General features: G+C 40.6%; 1 protein-coding gene across 4 annotated transcripts in view; it reads left to right on the forward strand.

Moving 5' to 3' along the window:
- Positions 1–23125, forward strand: part of PLPPR5 (phospholipid phosphatase related 5) — a 135950-nt gene that overhangs the window by 49912 nt on the left and 62913 nt on the right. For all 4 annotated transcript variants that reach the window (XM_061411107.1, XM_061411109.1, XM_061411111.1 and 1 more), the window contains exon 3: positions 680–930. In XM_061411107.1, coding sequence (XP_061267091.1) covers positions 680–930 — 251 coding nt within the window. The remainder of the gene's footprint in view (positions 1–679; positions 931–23125) is intronic.

Below are 23125 nucleotides of genomic sequence, written 5' to 3' on the forward strand. Positions count from 1 at the left end.
TATGTACTTAATTTTTTATGTTCAGGTAAACAAAGCAAGTAAATTTTAATATTGTGAAGATAATTTAAAAATTATAATCTAATTGCTTTATTATTTACTAAATTGTCCCAAACTTGAGAAATTGAAACTCAGTACATAAAAGAAAAGCTGGGACTTCGCAGTTACATGATTTTTTAAAACTGATAGCCTAGGATTTTGCTAATTGGCACCTCCAGCTGAGTTAATATTAGTTAGAATGGGCTTAAGAGGTATAATTAAAAGGAGATGACTGCTCTGTATTATGTTAGTAAGATATTCAGAAATAGGGAAAAAATAAAGATTGCTAACATTAGTAGAAGGTGATAGACTGAACCCTCTCAAGGGAAACACATCTCCATTTAAAAAATCACGTTACCCAAACACAGTCTTAGAATATATTTTCTTCTTTTATCTTATGTCTTATAAACCTGCCATGCATAAAAATGTAGCCAGTGGCAGACAACTCAATATGTTAAATAATTTAACACTCCCACTACTTCAGAAGGCAAAGGGGGAAGCTGGAGGGAGTGAAATGGAAGGAACCATATGTATGGACGTGTATGAACTATTCTATAGTTTCTAAAATATTTCCATGTTGGTTTATTGTAAACTGAACCACAACAAACCAAAGGGTTTAAAATGGTGTGTTTTTCTTCCTCAGGAATTTATACATTTGGACTGTTTGCAACAGATATCTTTGTAAATGCTGGACAAGTTGTCACAGGAAACCTGGCTCCCCATTTTCTTGCCCTGTGTAAACCCAACTACACGGCACTTGGGTGTCAGCAATATACGCAGTTCATCAGTGGGGAAGAAGCCTGCACAGGCAACCCAGATCTCATCATGAGAGCAAGGAAGACTTTTCCATCCAAAGAAGCGGCTCTCAGTGTCTATGCAGCTATGTATCTGACAGTAAGTAAGGATTAGAAGCCATTCTTAATTTGTCTTTCTGATAATTCTCCCAAAGTAGAAATTATTTCTCCCTGCCATAATGGAAGTCACATTAACAGTTTTCTGCAGGCCATTTAATTTATCTTTAATAATAGCTGTTGGTACTGTGACTAAAATTAAGTCAGTTGACTCTCATGAGATTATGTGTGGGTAGTTGGTTATATTAAAAAATATAGCCATTAGCATTTCCATTTGAGAATATGTTTGTCTTTATATTAAATAGGGCTTAATGGAAACAAATTTGTCCTATGCAGTTCTTATAAACTTATAATAGTGCAATTAAGAGAACTACCGAGGCCTCTTTGCCGCCTACTCAACTTCCAGTGTTCTCTGGTGAAAGTAGGGAAAGACACACTCTTTTTCTAGAAAGTTCTTTTTTATTGGTAACTCTATCATCTTAGTATCTCAACCACTGTTTTAGTATTTTGTTATAGAACTAACCAAAATGCCCTTAAAAATGATACTCATTTTATTTATTCTTGAGTATTTGCCGTCATTCTAGTGGTAAGAGCCAGACCGTAAGTGCAGCTGTCTTAGGACATCTAGGTGGAAGGAAGTGGTCACCACTGAGTGCATTAATGGTGGGCAGGAGTAGGAAGAAGCGCAGCCTTGGCAGGCAGCTCTTGTCCCCAGTGTTTGTATCCATCATTCTTACTCTCTATCACCAGAGGCTGCCTTGAAGCTATAAAGTTGCACTCCAGAAGTGTTCTTTGAAGACTTTTTCTTAGCTCCAGTAAGAAGTGCAGAACATTTTTCCTTTTGGAGTTCTCCTAGTAAATGGTGCCAGTAACTACTTCTGATTTCAGCTCATTGACAAGAGATCTCAGGGCCAATGTCAAGCCAAATTTAACTAATTTCTAATTGCTTGGAAAAACTCAGAATTGTTTTTCCCCTCAAAGAGCTATTCATTTATGGAAATGTTTCTAATGTTCCTAATGTAAGCTTGTACGTTTATCTCTAAAAGAGAGAATATTTCCTGTGACACCTCTGCTTGATATTGGAAATAAAGATTTCTAGATAAAAGACAATTTAAGAGTGGAACTATAGCATCCTATATAATACTCACAATGGCCGAGTCATTTTGGAGGTCATAAGGGTGTGCGTTTTAACATTTTTAAAATGTTTAAGCCAAGTTAATTCTACCATTCACTTCTTGGACTTTAAAAGAAATCCCATCAGGAAAATTTTTATAGCATTAAGGACCAAATATCATTCTATCCATTTTCTCTTCTGTACAATTTTCCAGTTACAACTCTTTTCTTACCCTCATACTGCTTCCAACACTGTTCCTCTAATTGCCCCTGATTTCTTTAGCCCATTAGTTTTACTTTCTGCTACACATTTTAAGGTACTTCTAGACTTGATATAAAATCTTCTAATCCATGTGTGTTCTTTCTTAGTCACTAAATTGCTTGACTGTTTGTTCCAACTCCTCTAGAAGGTAGAGCAGTTAGCCTTAATATGAAGATTTAAAACTTGTGTGAATCAAGAACAGTAAAATATTTTTCTTTCCTTGTCATTACATCTAAATCTTACGTTTGTATTTGTATCTGGGTATTAATTGTAAAGGTCTTCCCTGGTGGTTCAGATGGTAAAGAATCTACCTGTAGTGCAAGAGACCTGGGTTTGATCCTTGGGTTGGGAAGATCCCTCGGAGAAGGAAATGGTAACCCACTCCAGTATTCTTGCCTGGGAAATCCCATGGACAGATGAACCTGGCAGGTTATACAGTTCATGGGGTCGCAAAGAGTCAGACACAACTAAGCAACTAACACACATTAATTGTAAACACATCTTGTGTATAGATATGTGACCAAGCCAGTGACTTGAGACAAATTCCGGAATACTCTCAGACACCAAATACTGATACATAATTATCTTAGCACTAATATAGACTTCGTTGTATAATCAGGGTATGCCAGTGGTAGTGAGTGTGTTAGTGTAGTGAAACACCTGGTGTTTTTATTCTGCCAAAATGGTGTGTCTGCTGGCATTTGTTTAGCAACTTCTTATCTGTTTGTTTGTTTTACCAAGTTACTTAAAGGCACTTATTTAAGCTATGTCTGAATTATAAGTCACACTTCTCTAGACTTGGGGCTTCCCAGGTTGGCACAGTGGTAAAGAATCCACCTGCCAGTACAGGAGACACCAGAAATAAGGTTCAATCCCTGGGTTGGGAAGATCCCATGAGGAGTAATGGCAACCCACACCAACATTCCTGCCTGAAAAGTCCTGTGGACAGAGGAGCCTTGCAGGCTACAGGCCATGGGGTCTCAAAGAGTCAGACACAACGAAGTGACTGAGCACACACGCACACGCTGTTCTAGTCTGTAGTAAACACTTGGAGATGTTTTAACAATAATGATTATTATTATTAGCAAACATTTATTGAGCATGTAGTATATGCCAGGCACTAGTGCTTTACTTTTATTTATTGAATACTTTACTAGTTCTTATTTATTTTAAAATTTCTTTATTATTTTTATTATTGTGTAATAGTTGATTATTTATCACTGGAGAAGGGAATGGCAACCCACTCCAATATTCTTGCCTGGAGAATCCCATGGACAGAGGAGCCTGGTGGGCTACAGTCCATGGGGTCGCACAGAGTTGGACACGGCTGAAGCGACTAAGCAGCAGCAACAGCCCTAATGTGTGTGTGTGGTTAGCTGAAATCCCTCCTGGTCCTACATAACCTCTGCATCCATAAAAGTTAAAACCAGAGGTTCAGGTGGTAGATATGTTTAGAGAAAAAAAAAATGTAATAACAATCTAGCACTCAGAAATCTATCATTAAACAGCGGTTCAGACTAAGAATCAGGATTCCCGCTTGTAATTACATTGAAAGGTACCGCTGTCTTTTTAACAATAGATTCTGTTCTCTGCTAGCTGCTTTTCTCTCTTTTCCACCACCCCTTTGTGTGTGTGAGCGTGGGTGGCTGCTATGGCAACCCTGAATCTAACTCCTCCTGCAAATGGAGGCAGTACAGTCAGGGTTTGCTGTTATATTTGAACCTATACACATGCATATATTTTCTCCAGCTTCACTGGAGACACCTTGGGAAAACTTTATAATAAAAATGTTGGGGTTTTCAACAGGAAATGCTTGCCAGAATTTTTACATGTAGATGAATAGGAGAAAACAGCCATATTTTTAATATTCTCTGTGGAAACAGGCTTATTGCTGTATTAAGGCAGAGATATATTTGTTTAGTGTGGTGAAGGTGTTATAAACATATATAAACACATAAATAAAAATAAATGAGCCCTATTAGGAAGTATGCAAATAAGAATTGAAGAACATTTTCCTGATGCTTTTCTTTGTGGATTAGTAAATAAAATGAAGGAACTCGAACTCTCCCTTAGCATCTGACTTTAATTAAGGCTGTGGGGATAATTTGATCACTGAGTTGTTATCTTTTGCTTTTCTGAGAACTTTCAGGGAAGAAAATCCTATGCCTATTTTTGCAAATGCTGTCAGTTTCTCAGGAAAAACTTCTGGAGGTTATTTAACCTTCAACCATTAAATTTATAATTCAGTGTTGAGTTGCACTAGAATAATATTTAAATTAAGCTTTGTGGCATTTCTTTTCATATAAAATGGATACAACTTTTTTCAGTTAAAATCAAATGAACTCCAGAATTGGAATGAGACATAATGTTTGATGACTTTCCAGTTAACCTCATAAACCATTGAAACAAAAAGTCATAGAATGGTCTCTCTAGATCACTTCCAATTCTGACCTCAGGTTTTATGAAAATATTTTTTTTTAAAGGGAAGGGTCAACTATATTTATTAGTCTTTTTGCATTATCTGTTGCTGCTTAACAAACCACCCTAAACCTCCTCCAGAATTTAGGGAAGCATGCCCATTTTTGAAACAGTTGACTCCATGAGACTGTCTAGGTGGGGACAGTGTTTGGAGAAAGGATTGGGGAAGGTAAAAAGAAAATCTCTGAACTGTCTTCACAAATTTGTCTTCACCGGCTGGTAAGACCTGGCTGACATCAGAAAGCCCTTCCTGTAAATTGTCCCCACTCAGGAGTAATTTAACAGTGAAATGTATAAGGTCCCTGAGCTCCAGAATTCAGATGACCAAAATTGTGTCTGGTAGACAATACATCAAACAGTATTTATTGAGCATCTACTCATAATGTGGCTGCTATGCTATCACTTGACCACTGGTGCCACACTGATACTAGTCTTTTGACATTTCTGTTGTGAGCCTTCAGCTATGTGTTAATTGGTATTAGGCAGGGGAAGGAACTAAAGATATCTGCCAAGTAGCCATTGGGTTCCAGTATTTTCACCACCATAGACCCTTTTATGGCTTACCTTTTTCCTCCCAGCTACCACTCCTCCATGAACTCCCATGTTTTCAAATGTTCTGTTTAACATAGTAACACTTTCCCATCCCAACTTAAGCCCAGATATTAAACAATGGTCCATAATAATAAAAATGTAACATGCTGTTTGAAACTGCACGATGCAGTTATTAAACTTGCATACATACAATTATTAAATAGCAAACAGTGAATGATTGAAGACACATGGGTACTCTGCCTCTTCACCATAATTTTACCTGCCTTCTGTAGGTGATACTTATATCTGGGTATTCTGTGATTGACTGGTGGATTTATAGTGGCGTCTGGTTCTCTGGTTAAATCTCAAATATTCCTATGTATTCCACGTATCAGAACCACTCAGCAGCATGAGATCACCAATGTTGCCAAATGACTTAGTATAGTTCCAGCCAAAAGCAAAGAGTACTGGCATTTCAGTTAGTGCGTGTGGGCTTATTATGGGTAAATATACTTTTCTATTAAGCTCTTTGAAATATTGAAAAATACATCATAGAATTTCATTGATATGTCTGGAGTTTCTTAGGTGTTAGCAAACTCCAGTTTGAGGATTGCTGGCAGCCTTTGGATATTCTAATTAGGAAAATAGGACTTACTATCGTTGGGCAATATAAGATAGCCAGGGCTCCATTATGACTTCTGTAGTCCCTAGCACTTGGATATGTGCCTTCATGGGCCACTGCTGCCATTAAAAAGTATGTTCATGCATGCTACATAGCTTCAGTCATGTCTCACTCTTTGTGACCCTGTGGACTGTAGCCTGCCAGGCTCCTCTGTCCATGGGATTTTCCAGGCAAGAATACTGGAGTGGGTTGCCATTTCCTCCTCAAGGGTATCTTCATGACCCAGAGATCAAACTGGCGTCTATTATGTTTCCTGCGTTGGTAGGCAAGTTCTTTACCACTAGCACCACCTGGGAACCCCCTAAAAATATATATATATATGTGGGCTTCCCTGGTGGATCAGCCATGAAAAATCAGCTTGCCAATGCTGGAGACATGGGTTCGATCCCTGGGTCAAGAAGATCCCCTGGAGAAGGAATCGGCAACCCACTCCAATATTCTTACCTGGAAAATTCCATGGACAGTGAAGCCTAATGGACTACAATCCATGGGGTTACAAAAGACTGAGATATAACTAGCAACTAAATAGCAACAACAGCATGTGTATGTGTTATGACTTCATTGCTATAAAAACATTTATAAATAATATATGTTGAATATTTTATTTATTGTTCACTTTTTCCTTCTGGTGTTAATATTAAGACAATTTCATAGGTCCCTACAAGTATCATTGTGCCTACTGGATAAGTTTTTCTTGTGGATGGTACACACATAGTACAGTTCTGAGTGAAATATGATTGTTAATATACCTGGTAATGACAGTGGGAGCCTCTGAGTCAGATGATATGAAATATATAGATTGGAGCAGCCGGGGGATCCTTCAGCACTTTCTCTGAGAGTCCAAGAGGGAAGAGGTTACTATTGGCAAGCACCGTGGGGAGTGCTTCAGAAGTAAGTGGTACTTGGGATGCATCTTGAAGATGAATATGATTTGAATAGGTAAAGAAGAGTCATTCCAGGTAAGGGGACAGGGAGAGCAAAGGCCAGGAGCAAAAACAGCAGATACATTTTGGAGGGACTGAGAGAGGGTACCTCTCATAAGGAGTATATGGTGGGGGTGGGATTGTGGGGTTTAAGAATTAGCAAGGGTAAATAAATCAGAAAGACCTGTAAACCAACCTGAGACTTCATGCTCGAGTTAATAAGCAAATAAATGCCATACAGAAGCAGTTCTTTAGAATGATTCTATTTATTCCAATTCCTGTAAATATATATTGAATATGTAGAATGCATCAAGCCTGTACATACTGATGTAAACTCCTCCTGAAGTTTAAAATGGTTTAATAGAGAGTAAAGTGAAAGTCGCTCAGCCGTGTCTGACTCTTTGCAACCCCATGGACTATCAGATCAGATCAGATCAGTCACTCAGTCGTGTCTGACTCTCTGCGGCCCCATGAATTGCAGCATGCCAGGCCTCCCTGTCCATCACCAACTCCTGGAGTTCACTCAGACTCATGTCCATCGAGTCAGTGATGCCATCCAGCCATCTCATCCTCTGTCGTCCCCTTCTCCTCTTGCCCCCAATCCCTCCCAGCATCAGAGTCTTTTCCAATGAGTCAACTCTTCACGTGAGGTGGCCAAAGTACTGGAGTTTCAGCTTCAGCATCATTCCTTCCAAAGAAATCCCAGGGCTGATCTCCTTCAGAATGGACTGGTTGGATCTCCTTGCAGTCCAAAGGACTCTCAAGAGTCTTCTCCAACACTACAGTTCAAAAGCATCACTATAAGGTAAGATAAGTTACTTCAGTCGTGTCCGACTCTGTACAACCCCATAGACAGCAGCCCACCAGGCTCCCCCGTCCCTGGGATTCTCCAGACAAGAACACTGGAGTGGGTTGCCATTTCCTTCTCCAATGCATGAAAGTGACAAGTGCAAGTGAAATTGCTCAGTCGTGTCCGACTCTTAGCGACCCCATGGACTGCAGCCCACCAGGCTCCTCCATCCATGGGATTTTCCAGGCAAGAGTACTGGAGTGGGGTGCCATTGCCTTCTCCGTCCATGGACTATACAGTCCATGTAATTCTCCAGGCCAGAATACTGGAGTGGGTAGCCTTTCCCTTCTCCAGGAGATCTTCCTGACCCAGAGGTTGAACCCAGGTCTCCCACGTTGCAGTTGGATTCTTGACCAGCTGAGCCACAAGGAAAGCCCAAGAATACTAGAGTGGGTAGCCTACCCCTTCTGCAGTGGATCTTCCTGACCCAGGAATCAAACCAGGGTCTCCTGCATTGCAGGCAGATTCTTTACATCAACAGTAAAGAGGGAATTACAAAGAAAAGAAACTAAAAGTGAAGGGACGATTTTAAGAAGATGGTCAGTCTCAGACTTGAAATGATAACCATTTGAATTCAGTTGGTTTCCTTAAGACTGAAAGCCCTAGTGCTGATGAGACCAGAGTCAGGTGATATGAAATGTATAGATCTGAGCAGCTGTGGGACCCCTGTTTTCTCTGAGAACACAGGAATAGGAAAATCAGATGTAGACCCAGAGCCAGTGCTCTGATGTACACCTCAGGGTTTATACACCATCACCAGCTTACTTGGGCTTCTCTGGTGGCTCAGGACAGTAAAGAATATGTGTGCAATGCAGGAGACCCTGGTTCGATCCCTGGGTCAGAAAGATCCCCTGGAGAATTCTCATGAATGACTATCCACTCCAGTATTCTTGCCGGAAGAATTCCATGGAGAGAGGAGCCTGGCGGGCTACAGTCCACAGGTTTGCAGAGAGTCAGACACTTCTGAGCGAGTTAACACTTTCACACTTTCACCAGCTTACTTAGATGCTACGGCTAAACAGAGCCAAGCTTTCATTTATTGAAAAGTAACAGTCTAGCACCATACCCAGAACTCTCTATGCCTTAATCTTCACAATGGCTGGAATGAAATTTGGGTATCTTCATTTTACCGGTAAGAAAACTAAGGATGCATGCATGTGTGCATGCGTGGTCATTTCAGGCATGTCTGACTCTTACACAGAAGCTAACTAACCTGCCCAAGCTTATTCAGCTAGTTATTTGTTAGAGCCAGGACTGTGACCCAGGGTGGTGTGACGCCAGAGCCAGCATTAGGTTTCTTCGTCACACTACCTCCTGAGGTGTGCCCAATGAACAGAAGGCAGCTGCATTTTATCTCCCAGTGCCTTACACAGAGTCGGTGAAGGAAACTAGTTCATTGATTTTCACTGAAATGTTGCACAATATAAATTAGGAAGGTTGTCAAAAAAGTATGCATTCCATAAGTTCCTGTTTTGTGTCCTATTTTCCAGGCAGCCAAGTAGCTCAAACACTAAAAGTAATATGAATGATCATTATTATTGGACTTTAATTGTACTTTGATTTTAAGTAAATGCATATTTTATTCTTATGAACCTTAATTTTGAGTATCTTATGTCCTGCATAGTGTTTTCAGATGGTACAGAACTTTAATGGCTTTAAAAATGACAACTTCTAACTTATCTTCAACTTTTTTACAAGTACGATAGTTGACTGCATAGTAACATAACTACTCTTGGCCATGCTTCATACTTACTAAACCTTCACAGTAGGCAGTATCACTTTGATGTTATGGGCCAGAAGTGTATTCATAAGTGCGGGATGTTTCCTCAAGTGTCTTATCAAGGCTCCAGTGCGCTAACCACCTCTCGTTTATCTTGCCTGATCAGAAGACGTCTTGGATGTAAAGGCTCAACATGGCTTTCAGTAAGGTGTCCAAAATGTCCATCTCACTTCAGACTATGATGTGGCAGTGAGTCAGAGAGTTAACATAGCACGGACATAAACTGAGATGTGAGGAGCAGCCCATTCCAAGTGAAAGTGAACCGATGACATCTTCTTGCATGAGATAGAAAAGAACACACTTGACAAATCAGTGGTTACCTCTACCTGGTTGAAGATTCAGTAGTCTATAGTCATTCTCCAGGATCTGTCTAGACTGGTAAATTAAATGGACACATGAGGAGACCTGCAACCCCCGCATTCTTGAGATCCTAAGTGGTGGCATTAAATCTTTACCATTCCCTTTCCTAATGCAATATGATTTTTCATTTCTATCCTGGCAGGAGTGGGAGAATACTGTTTTCATAAGCTTCCAATTGAATTCCCCCAGTACTCCACCTCCCTAGGGGAAAATGACCACTGGCTGTGCTCTCAGACCTAGTAAATCCACTGTGAGCCAGAGTCTGGTCTGGATTCATTTATTATGTTGTCCTCACATGACCTGACTTTACCCTGAGGCCATGATGATGTTAATTCAGGTATCCAGGTAACAATGTCCACTAAGATCCTATGTCCAATAGTCCTCAAAATATCTGGATGTTCTCTTTTCCCCAGTGTATAGTCACTTGAATGAATGGTCACCGGTCCTTTTGGGGCAGAACTGGGAAAGTCATTACAATATCTATTTTCTGTAGTGTTGCAGATCCTTCCCTCTGGGTCCAAAAGTTGTCTCATTGGCTCTCCATCTGTTTTCCTCCAAGGGAAGGCTATGATCTGTAAGTCATCTCTAAAACTTTCAGATGGTCAAATCCCCTTGGCTGTCACTCAGGCCTCTGCATTATTATAATAATTGAGACACTCCCTCCCACCCCACTGCTGCTTCTGATGGTTAAGCTCCATAACTGGCTTCTGTTTCTTCAGGCTCGCCTTCATCCACATGGGTATAGGGGAACTCAGCTCTGTGATGGGCTCTTCTACCATCAGTCCTGGCTGTACAGGACGGGTGCTGCTGGGATTTTGCATTGTGCTGGTGGCCCTCTTGCTCACACTTTCCTGAAACTTCAGTGAATAGCTCATCACCTAGATCCTCCCATGGTGCACAACCCTCTAGCAAGCCTTTGTGATCATATCAAATGTCCATTCCAGCAGTGCCCATTTCTTTGAGACTTCTCATTCCTTCCTTCACCAACTGCCAGGGCAATTCAGGCATGTCAGGTTTATTAAGAGAAAGCAGTCATTTTCCTCTAGGCTTTTAGGAGCCAGCCCAGCAAGGTGTTTTTACTGTCCTCTGGAGCCTTGTAAGAGTGTTAAATCCTTAGTGCTCAGGGAAAGTATCCCTATGTCAACAAACATTTGCTTATCCTTTTTCTGTTTCATTCTTATTGATAAAGTCCCCGGAAAATCTAGCCCCCTAGGTCTGCCCTGCCTCCAGCCTGTGTGTGCTGGCTAATTCTTGCAGCTTCTTAAGTGTGGAGTCTATCTGCTTCTCATCAGGTTCCTCACATCCTGAGCAACTTAGTCCTAGTCATTGGCCTGGCAGTCAGGAGGAGCAGTGGGGGCAGATCATGAGGGAGCCCCCGGTGCATTGGGGGAGAGTGACTTCTTATTTCCCCAGTCATGCATCTTGGCATGGGTAAGCTGAGGGAGTACTAGCATTTTGTAGGTAGAGGTGGGCCACATCTGAAGGCTCTAAGGGTTTACAGCAGTCTCGTTAATCAAAATCTTCAGTCATATCCACCCAGATGTCTCTGTCCTTTGTGTTAAGGTCTCAGATTTTCCACACCAGGGTCCTGACCTCGTGTGCATAATAGACCTGTCTTAGCTGAGCACTCAGTCATCTTTGAAGGTCCCCTGACTCTTAGTAAGTCATAAGTTGGTCTTCAGATTTTTCTACCCTCATATTACAGAATAAACAACCTCTTTCTAAGTTACCAAAGAGGCTCTCCAGCTTACACATTCAGTTTTCGTTTGTTCGTTAATTCCCCTCAGCTTTTCATTTTCTCTCTGTAGGGCACCAGCAAGACTTAATAAGAATCAGCCAATTTTATTATCCCTGAAGGCATTGTTTCCCTGATTCCTCAATTGCTTGAATCATTGACCTGGCTAACATCTTCCTCCCACCTAGAGGGACCAACCACCAGGCTTCAGACTTCCAGTGCTGAAATCAGGGATGTTTGTGTAAACAAGGATGAGTTGCTTAGCCCAGGGGTCCCCAACCTCCAGAATCTAGTGCCTGATGATCCAAGCTGAAGCTAATGTAATAATAATAGAAATAAAGTACACAATAAGTGTAATGTGCTTGAATCATCTTGAAACCATGCCCCCTCCTCCTGGTCCATGGAAAAATTGTTTTCTATGAAACCAGTCCTGGGTGCCAAAATGGTTGGGGACTGATGAGTTAGCCTGTTCCTACCAGAGCATTCTTCCAAGCCACTACTGATGACTTTTAGCAATTGCGTAGCTACCTGGTGGACTGTCTGTGCCTCACACACCATGTAGGATGAGGCTCTCATTTCCAGCCAGGATATGTTCCCAAACGCATCTTACCTCCTGCTATCTTAGATCAGCCCTGGTACTGACTCCATTAGTCAGGATTCTCCAAGAAGTGAAAGAGATTTATTGGAGGGTTGGAGGGGGGCAATATTTGCCAAAGTTAGAGGAAAGACGCAAGATTGGATAGGGAGAGTCTTAGCCAGTTCTGAGCAGAGGTTGTCCATTAAAAGAGCCCACACTGGGCATAAATGGGCAAGCCTTAGAACCCATGCTATGCTTAGTCATTGACTTGGGGCTGGCCAGGAAGATTGTGGCCTCTGCTCAAACACTATGGTGAATCCAACTGTTTTAAAGGCACAGCCTCTCAGCTCACTGCTCTCCTAACAGCACAATAGCTTGATCTTTGCTGAGAGGAGATCAGAGGAACTTACCTCTCTGGCTGCCATACAGATTTCATCTAGTTCTAACTTAGAGAGGTTCTCATAAGATAATGCACAGCAAGGGGTTAAGAGTGTGCTGTGTTGTCTTCTGTGATCCTCTCTGTACTAAATGTATTTGCATTTGAAGTGCCACAATGTATAGCAAAAATTATACTCTGTAATTTCAGTCATCAAACTTCTCCTAAATTGATGGACGTTATAGTTCAAATCCTAAAGGAAATCAGTCCTGAATATTCATTAGAAGGACTGATGTTGAAGCTGAAACTCCAATGCTTTGGCCACCTGATGTGAAGAGCTGACTCATTGGAAAAGACCCTGATGCTGGGAAAAATTGAAGGCAGGAGAAGGGGATGACAGAGGATGAGATGGTTGGATGGCATCACCGACTCAATGGACATGAGTTTGAGTAAACTCCAGGAGTTGGTGATGGACAGGGAGGCCTGGTGTGCTGCAGTCCATGGGGTTGCAAAGAGTCAGACATGACTGAGTGATAAACTGAGCTGATAGTTCAAATCAAGGAGATTCTTGGCACATCTTCCACTGTATTACAAAAGACATTACCTTCTCCTATGAACACAGTCTGCTTTGAGCCTTTTGTTTGTTTATGTCATGGAAAGAAAATTTTGAAAGGAGAACAAAGGACTTCAAATAACAAATAGAAATTCTTCTATAATAGTGTAGAAATTTAGAGTATAAAAGTAATAACTGTAATTATGGCATGCTTACTGGGCTAAATGTTTTACAGATAGTATATTTACTGCTTTCTTTCCTTTGTCAAACATATTAATCAGGCATATTTTTGTATATAGGAATGTGTGCTTTTAGCTTATGTACAGTGTAGGAAAATGTGATTTTTTGAGACATGGTAAAATCTCCACCATCAAAAAATAAAACCAACAACCCTACAATACCATCCATAAATTTGAACTAACTTCTCATTTCTGAAAGCCTGCATCTAGAAAGACTAATTAATACTTCCTCACCTTATAAACTAGATATTATGTGGGTTTTGTTCTTCTCCACCCCAGCTACACTCTACCTAAACTACTCTTCAGAATTCATCCACTAGAGATTTTATCAAAAGTCTCTTAAGACCCTTGTCTTTCTGACCATTTCAACATTACTAAGACTCTTGCTCACCCCTTTCTATCTGAATTTTTCTTTTTCTAAACTTTGGGAACATTTTATTTTCTAAATTGGCCTCCTCCCTTATTAAAAGTGCTTTATTGCAATGTCATAAAACCACCTACCAGCATTTACCAGACTTCCACTCTTGACCTCTTTTTGTTCCCTCAGTTATCCCTCCCATGGGTGATCTCATTCATTGCCACTTCCATGTCTTTTCAAGTGAACCCCAAAGCTCCTTCCCTGGCCTTACCTTTCTCCTGAACTCCGAGTGTATTCCTAACTTGAACATAAATATATTGTTTTTTATCAGCTCCTTAAATTCTGCATTTCAAAAATCGAAATCATGACCTGCCATTGCTCCAAACTAGCTACTGCTTTTCTATCTTCTGATTTGATTATTGGCATTCCTACTGTCTCAGTTACCCAAGCAAAACCTCTGAGTCATCCTCAACTCCTCCCACTTCCACACCCCCACATCCAGATGTCTGATTAATTATGTTGGTTCCACATTTGAAATATCTCTCAAATTTAGACTTGTCTTCTCCACCCTGCCCCTCATGCTTCTCCTTGAACATGGTTCCTTTACATCACTCACCTTGACTATTGCAGTAGCCTCCCAAAGAAGCTTCCTAAGAAAGTTCTTCACTCACCCCATTCATTTTTCACTGTGCCACTAGAGTAACACTCCTAAAGCAGTTGTTTAAACAAGTCTGTTTTTGCACAAAAGCTCTTCATAGCCTCCACCTCATCAACCCTTCAAAGGTCACACCCCTATATGTGGCATATGAGACCTTCTTCATCCTGGCTAAGCTTGTGTTCCCTTCTGCCATAGATTGAATTGTGTCCCCTGAAAAATTCCTGTTGTTGTTGTTTAGTCACTAAATACCTGTCATTGAAGTCATCCAGTCTCTGGTATTTTGTTATGGCAGCTTCAGCTAAGACACCTCCCTTCATTCACTACACCATCTTTCAGGAGCTCAGTTCCCAGGTCATGTGAACTCAGTTCACACTAGATCATCACCAGTCACTAACTACAATATTTTTTCCACATTAGTACTTTTACCTTTGCTGTTTTCCTGACCTATTAATATAATATCTTCAGTACCTCCTACCTCCATATTCAGCTAGTCAAAATTCTAGTCATCTTTGTATGTATCAACCAGAGTTCTCCACTACACATAATGGAAAGTGAATCTGGCTGATTTGGCCCAAATGAGGTGAAAGGATGGGCTTACAAACTAGGTTCAGGGAATGAGCAGGAACCGATGGAACCTGAGCAGCCAGAACCTCAGCCAGGACCTGACCACAGGAAGGACACGGTGAGGATACACTGCTGTGCCTGCGGGACCCAGGACCCTACATGGCCACCCTCTGGTGGTGCCTCCACCGGCGTGGCTGCCACCACAACTGCTAATAAAATGGATATTTCACTTTGTCTGCTTCTTTGCATCACTTTCAGGCATATCTGACTGACTGAGTGTGGCTTATGTGCCAGCAAACTTCTGGCCAGGACTTTGAGGAAGGCACTGTCCAGCTCTTGTTGGCTTTGGTAGTGGGATAGAGTCTGTGCTTCCCGTATGGGAGGTATACTGTGTGGAACGGGGTTCAAACATTCCATAGGGAAAAGAAACATGTTCTTTGTCTTTATTATCTAGATCAAAGTTGCTTTCCTTTTTGGAGTTTACTCTCGTCTTTTTAATTGAAAGTAATCTACTTATCAAGGGCTTCCCTGATAGCTCAGTTGGTAAAGAATCCTCCTGCAATGCACAAGACCCTGGTTTGATTCCTGGGTCAGGAAGATCCACTGGAGAAGGGATAGGCTACCCACTCCAGTATTCTTGGGCTTCCCTTGTGGCTCAACTGGTAAAGAATCTGCCTGCAGTGTGGGAGACATGGGTTCAGTCTCTAAGTTGGGAAGATCCCCTGGAGAAGGGAAAAGCTACCCACTCCAGTATTCTGGCCTAGAGAATTCCATGGAGTGTATAGTCCATGGGGTCGCAAAGAGTGGAACATGACTGAGTGACTTTCACTTTCACTTTCAATCTACTTATCTTCAGTGGCACACCTAGCATGTTTGACACCAAAGAAAATCATTCTTTAGTATCCCTTCCTCTGGATGGAAAAATTACTTTCAGCAATAGTTACATGGTAACAGTAATAAACATAGTATTGATTCATTTTTCAAGTTTAAAACAAACAAAATTGTTTTAATTTTTTTTAATTGGAGGATAATTGCTTTACAATGTTGTGTTGATTTCTGCTGTACAACAATGTGAATCAGCTGTAAGTATACTTATATCCCCTCCTCTTGAACCTCCTTCCCACCCCTACCCTACCCCACCCCGCTAGGTTGTCACAGGGCACCTGGCTGAACAGTCTGTGTTGTATAGAAACTTCCCATTAGCTATCTGTTTTACATATGGTAATGTATATGTTTCAGTGCTACTCTCTCAATTCTTCCCACTTGTCCACAAGTCTTTTCTCTATATCTGCATCTCTAGTCCTGCCCTGCAAAGAGGTACATCAGTACCATTTTTCTAGATTCCACATTTGTGCATTAATATATGATATTTGTTTTTCTCTTTCTGACTTACTTTTCACCCTGTATAACAGGTTCTACATTCATCCACCTTACTAGAACCGACTCAAATCCATTCCTTTTTATGGTTGAGTAATATTCCATTGTATATATGTACCACAATTCTTTATCCATTTATCTGTCAATGGATATATATTTTAAAGGCATTAAAATTTAGTAAAATATTTTATGTATGAAGTAAAATTTGCACATTCCCAGCAAAATACTATACTCTGTATTTACATTATTTTATGATTTTATTATATTGAAATAACCTATTATTTCATTAAGTTAAACTCCAGGTAGTCACATAAATTGGCAGAATCAAAATAGTTGAAGTTCTCTTTCTTCATCTTTACCTTTACTAAGGTATCATTTTAGCACCATAGGAGTTGGAGCCACTTCATAGCCAAGGCATGGTTGAATGCTTCCCAGCCTTTAGAGCAAACTTACTCTCCAGATGAATGTATATAGCTGAATGCACATGCCAGAGGTCAAATTAACTTCCATGTACAATACAATATTTATTAGAAATTATGTAGTAAAAATGTGCTGATCATTATATATATTAACACGTAACAGTAACAATAGCAATTATTTCAGTTTAAACCAGTGTCCCACTTACTATTGCTCCTTAACAAACTGTTCCTTGGTGGCATAAAACAATTTACTGTGCTCACAGATTCTGTAGGTCAGATATTTAGAAAGATGTGGCCTGGCTATCTTTCTCCTGTATGATGTTTTTGGCCTCTGTTGAGAAGACTCAAAGCCTGGCTCCAAGGATGCCTTGATATCTCAGGCATGGAATTATCTGAAGGATTGTTCATTCAATTGCTGCATCAGGTCTGGGAGGACTTCATGACTTGGGCTACGTACGTGTGACTTTTCTGTATGTCTTGGCTTCCTCACAACATGGCAGCCCCAGGTGGGTCAGGTTTCCTGCAAGACTCCAAGCACAAGTGTTTCAGTGAACAAAGCAGAAGTTCATTGGCTTTTATGAGTTCATAGTGTCACATCTGCTGTATTTTGTTGTTTACAAGCAAGTCATAAGATGGCCCAGTTTCAAAGGGAGAAGAATTTGACTTCACCTTTTAATGAGGGAGTGACAAGGGAATGAGAGACTGTTGCAGCCAGTTTTGAAGAATACAATCTGCCACAACCAACAGGATTCTGAGAGGCAGAAGTCTGTATTCAGTGACATTGTTTAGAATTGCCTGGCAATTATATAGAGCAGATAGTTGGTTTTATTATTGCATTCCTGTTATTGCCTCCACCTGGGGTAGACTGCTATCACTGCTCCTGTTCTGATCTGGAAAGGCCTTGGTAAAGGAGCACTTAAAAAAGGTAAAGATTAGCCCAGTTGTTTTATCATTTATGTATTTCTGCCTCCAGTAGACTGAATTCACTGGCATTAGAGACCATTCCTTTATAGCCATCACAGTGCCAGCAGTAGCATGAATATAAGGCAATCTAGAAACGTCTGTTGATTGGTTCAAATAATGACAACCTGTTTCAGATGCTCATTAGTTGTTACTAGGAAGTTTTAAAAGATGTTTTGCCCTTGCCCCCTAATAAATCTATAGTCTCTAATTATAGTGATGAAGAAAATGATACTCAGAGGTTGTGCCTATACAAAGCCCTGGATCAATTCTTCTGAATAAATAGGTCTAATTCCTTAAGTAAATTAAGCATTGGCATTCTCTCTCTCTGGCACTTTATTAGAGACAAGAGAGGTAATGGGGATACACCTTGGCATTTATGTAAGTCTCCATAGGCCCTCCCCCAGAGCCTCTTCGCCACTCTAATCTCAACTAGGAAAACCTTTACACAATCTCATCTTTGGAGATGAGGCCTGAAGGGAATCCATGCACATATCGGGGGTGGGGAGGCTTTTGTACACCCTTAAATGATCCTACTTTGTCCTCATTGCCTAAGAATGTGGACGCAGCTGAGTTGGATCCACAGAGATGCTGGCTGAAAGGACCTCTGTCCCCAACCCAGTCTGTGGCTGCTCATGGACATAACCTCAGCATCCTGTACAGCAGCAGTCCCCAGCCTTTTTGGCACCAGGGACCAGTTTCGTGGAAGATAATTTTTCCATGGACCAGGGCGGGCCATGGAAATCATGATTTTCATAAGGAGTGCACAACCTGGACCCCTCACATACACAATTCACAGTAGGGTTTGTGCTCCTGTGAGAATCCAGTGCTGCTGCGGACCTGACACGAGGTGGAGCCCAGGTGGTAATACAAGTGATGGAGAGTGGCTGTTAAAGCAGATGAAGCTTCACTTCCGTGCAACCTGGTTTCTAACAGACTATGGACCAGAACTGGTCTGTGGCCCAGGTATTGGGCCAGCAGTCAACTTCGCAATACTTATACACTCAAAAAAAGCCCTAAAAATTAATGCTCTTTTGATTCTTACTTTCGCTAAAAAGAGGTCCACCTTATTTGTGTGAATAGCTGCATAACAAGTGACAGGCTTTTACCATGTGTCCCAGTACTGTGCTAAGTAGCTTCTGTAGCTGATACTGTTCAGTCCTCACAATTGTGAGCTATTATAATTCTGAAATTAAAGATGGAAAAAAAAGTCAGACTCAGAGAAATTTAATAACTTGCCCAAAGTCACACAGTGAGTGTATGCTGGAGCCAAAGTCTGAATCCAGAATGCTTCCCACGTGTCCTTTCTGAGCCACACCCCCTCCACGGCCCCCCAGTGCAGCCGGTAAAACCAAGGTGCGCAACTGGAGTGCTGACTCTGCAGATTCCAGGTGCCTTACCTGAGACCCTTTGTTCCGGTGGCTAATGTCTCTGTAGTTTCCCAGGAGCAGAGTTTTGACTCACACATGGCAGTGGCCTTAGATAGTGTTCCAGCACAGTTGGTTTCTTAGGGCGAGCCAGAAATCACAGTGCACTTGCCAGAACACTAAAGATAGCCACTGCACATCAATCAGACATATTTCTTATACTTAAGGGTTCCTAATGGCCCCAGTGTGCTCATATATTCATTGCTATTAAGTTTAACTAACTGACGATGACACTCGCTAATTCAGGTGGACCATTTTTAACATAAAGACATGGTCTTTTAAACTCATTCTGTAATTGATTTTCTTTGTAAAGTTTTTCTTACTGGGTATTTTCATTTCGTGAAGGTCTGTGGTGTTAAGATGGTAGTTTGGGGGTAATTTACAAATATAATTGAAATAGGGAAAATTAAATAGAAAAGTTGAACTCTTATAAGAGGTGTTAACTTCAGCATAAAATCCTTCTCTTCATCACACCTACAAATGTGGTTGGGGCCATCATCATAGCTTGCCTGGATTACCAATATCATTTTCCTATAGCCTCTTCTATAGCCTCTCCTCCTGCCCCTGTAATCCATTTGTTCTTCAGGTAATTTTCCAAGTGGCTGTCTAAAATGGGAATCATAACAGGTAGGGCCAGTTCCATTGTGTGTGTAACCTGTGCTGTCAGGCACTCAGGAGGGCCCCATGCTTGGTTTTGATGCTCTACTCGTTATCCTGACATTGCTGATGATTTCTTCACAGAGATCTCTTGTTTTCACTTTGCACTGGACCTTGCAAATTAAATAACCAGTCCTGATAACATAGAATCATGCAATCCGCTCACCACACTTCCTCATACATGCTCTAGAAGCCCCTTTTTGAATTTCCAAAGAATTAATGGAATATGATTTAGAAGCATCTGGATTATCTGTGAACTTCCTTATTTTGCACTACTTTAGTTCTGTGATCACAAAACGCTTTACAAATACAAATATTAAGGAATGTCAAAGATGTAATATTTACACAAGCACCTTAAAAACTAACCCAGTGCAAATAAACCCAAGATGGCAGTAGTTTTTGTTCACTTGTTTTGGTTTCCCTGCTTGCTTATTTTATCACACTGTTGAGTTCATGGTCACACAATTCCCAAGGTTTTTCTTTAGCAGTAAACTTTGTCTTTTTCTTTAAACTCACAGATCTAGATTCATTTTTTAAGTAATATTCAATGACACTAATTATCTTAATATCTGATAAGAAATACCTAGAAGGGCTCAAAGTAAAATAATCTTGATTCACTATATATCAATTGATAGCACTTGTGCCACATTTTAAAGAAAAAAATTATATTTAAACAATAATTAGTTGGTTTAATTCAAACACTGACAATAACAGTTAATTCAATTATATAGTCATTAATTTAACAAAAACCATTGCACACCTATAATATGCTAAGAATTTGAAGACAAGGACTTTCAGCCCTTGATCTCAAGGGGTGTCTGTGTGTGTGTGTGTGTGTGTGTGCGCATACGTGCACACTCAGTTGCTCAGTAATGTCCGACTCTTTGTGACCCCATGGACTGTAGCCCACTAGGCTCCTGGGTCTATCTAATTTTAATTTCTCCATGGCAGGAGTATTGGACTAGGTTGCCATTTCCTTCTCCAGGGGATCTTCCTGACCCAGGGATTGAATCTGTGTCTTCTGACTGAGAGCAGCTACTGCATGTGCCATGGTGGTGGTCAGAGCATGGACTTGGCAGCTAACTGAAATTTATAGTTTTTTTGACCATGCCCCTTGGCATGTGGGATCTTAGTTCCCACAACCAGGGATCGATTGAACCTGCACCCCCTCCATTGGAAGTCCAGAGTCTTAACCACTGGACCACCAGGGAAGCCCTCACTAGCTTCTTGAATTTGGAATGCTGCTCCATCACTTTTAGCCATAAGTCCATGGGCAAGTGGCTAAACCTTTATATGTCTTAGTTACTGCTACTGTTAAGTACCAAAGTCATGCGGTTATTTGGATTACATGATTGACACAGGTACTGAAGTTAGCACAGTTCTTGACATATAGCAAGCATTCTGGTGATCTTAACTTTTAGTATAATTAATCAGTTATTGAGAGTTAGCCAAGCACTGTGTTAGTCACCGAGGTGACAAAAAGGATATTTCTATCCTTCATAAGCTAGCAAAGGAGAAAAAATATATATCGTTTCAATACAAAAATGATGTCTTTTCATAATTGTTATGAGCAAAATGCTGGGGAGCAAAATGAAAACGACAGAAGCCTGTCTTTATCTAAATATTAGTTACTTTGTATGTGGTGAATGGAAACAGCTGTTACATGATGGAAATGTGAGAAAATGTCTAGTAAAAGCATTTTTGTTCTTCCGGCTGATGGACAAAGTGCTGTGTGTACAATATATTGATCATGGGGGTCATACTGGAGAGAAATGGTCTCCATGTGAAACCAGCCACGGCTGCACTTAAGGGATAAGGTAAATGTGTCAGTGATGAAGGGGCTATTATTCACAGCCAAACCATCAGTCGGCCATTGTGCTGAGGGCAGCTGAGCCACTGAGCGTGTTCTGATCTTAACTGCACGCACCAGCTGGTCCTGAACACTGAGCTTGTTGTTAATTCACTTCACATTTGTGACTCCCTAGCATTACCCATTCAGCAACATCAACTACATGATAAATTCTGTGTCTGTGATTATGTAATCTTTTGTTAGGGACCCATTAAGTATATTGTAAAGAAAATGGATGGCCACTCTTGGTTTTTCAGATGCAATGTGTTCAAGGGCCTTTATTCCCATGCCCATAAGTTAAGCAATATAATTTGTTATTTCTCTCAGAAAATGTAGTTTTCATCCAAATATATCATTTTATCCTTTAGGTTTATTCCTGGCACAGAGCAAGCACAAATCTTCACAGTGCCTGTGACAGTAATAAAATTTATACTACTTGTGAGATAATTGTGCTAAATCCTGTCATTTTCATTTAACAAATGATATAATAAGATTCACAGAAATTAAGTACTCTAAGGTCACAGAAAGAATCAGTGGTGAATTGACATTTTAACCCAGGTCACTAAATACCTAAAGTTGAGCTTTTCTTCCTGGTTTACACTGACTAAATATGGAATGCACCAAGTATTTAAAGGGTATCAGTAAAATATGAAGCAATTGATTAACTTTCAGAGGCAAAATATTTTTAAAAGCTGTTATAATAATCAGAACCTGAAAAATGGACTAACTCTGATAGTTTAACTCTGAAAATTCAAGATAATTTCATAAAATCATTTTATTACATTGTGTATTTCTTGAAACAGTAATGTATTAATAGATGTAAAGAAAGGCAATGCCAAAGAATGCTCAAACTACCACACAATTGCACTCATCTCACACGCTAGTAAATTAATGCTCAAAATTCTCCAAGCCAGGCTTCAGCAATATGTGAACTGTGAACTTCCAGATGGTGGTTTTAGAAAAGGCAGAGGAACCAGTTGGAATCAAATTGCCAACATCTGCTGGATCATGGAAAAAGCAAGAGAGTTCCAGAAAAACATCTATTTCTGCTTTATTGACTATGCCAAAGCCTTTGACTGTGTGGATCACAATAAACTGTGGAAAATTCTGAAAGAAATGGGCATGCCACATCACCTGACCTGCCTCTTGAGAAACCTGTATGCAGGTCAGGAAGCAACAGTTAGAACTGAACATGGAACAACAGACTGGTTCCAAATAGGAAAAGAAGTATGTCAAGGCTGTATATTGTCACCCTGCTTGTTTAACTTATATGCAGAGTACATCATGAGAAATGCTGGGCTGGAGGAAGCACAAGCTGGAATCAAGATTGCTGGGAGAAATATCAATAACCTCAGATATGCAGATGACACCACCCTTATGGCAGAAAGTGAAGAACTAAAGAGCCTCTTGATGAAAGAAAGTGGAGAGTGAAAAAGTTGGCTTAAAGCTCAACATTCAGAAAACTAAGATCATGGTATCTGGTCCCATCACTTCATGGCACATAGATGGG

Source organism: Bos javanicus, chromosome 3 (assembly GCF_032452875.1).
Source record: "Bos javanicus breed banteng chromosome 3, ARS-OSU_banteng_1.0, whole genome shotgun sequence".
Lineage (NCBI taxonomy): Eukaryota > Metazoa > Chordata > Mammalia > Artiodactyla > Bovidae > Bos > Bos javanicus.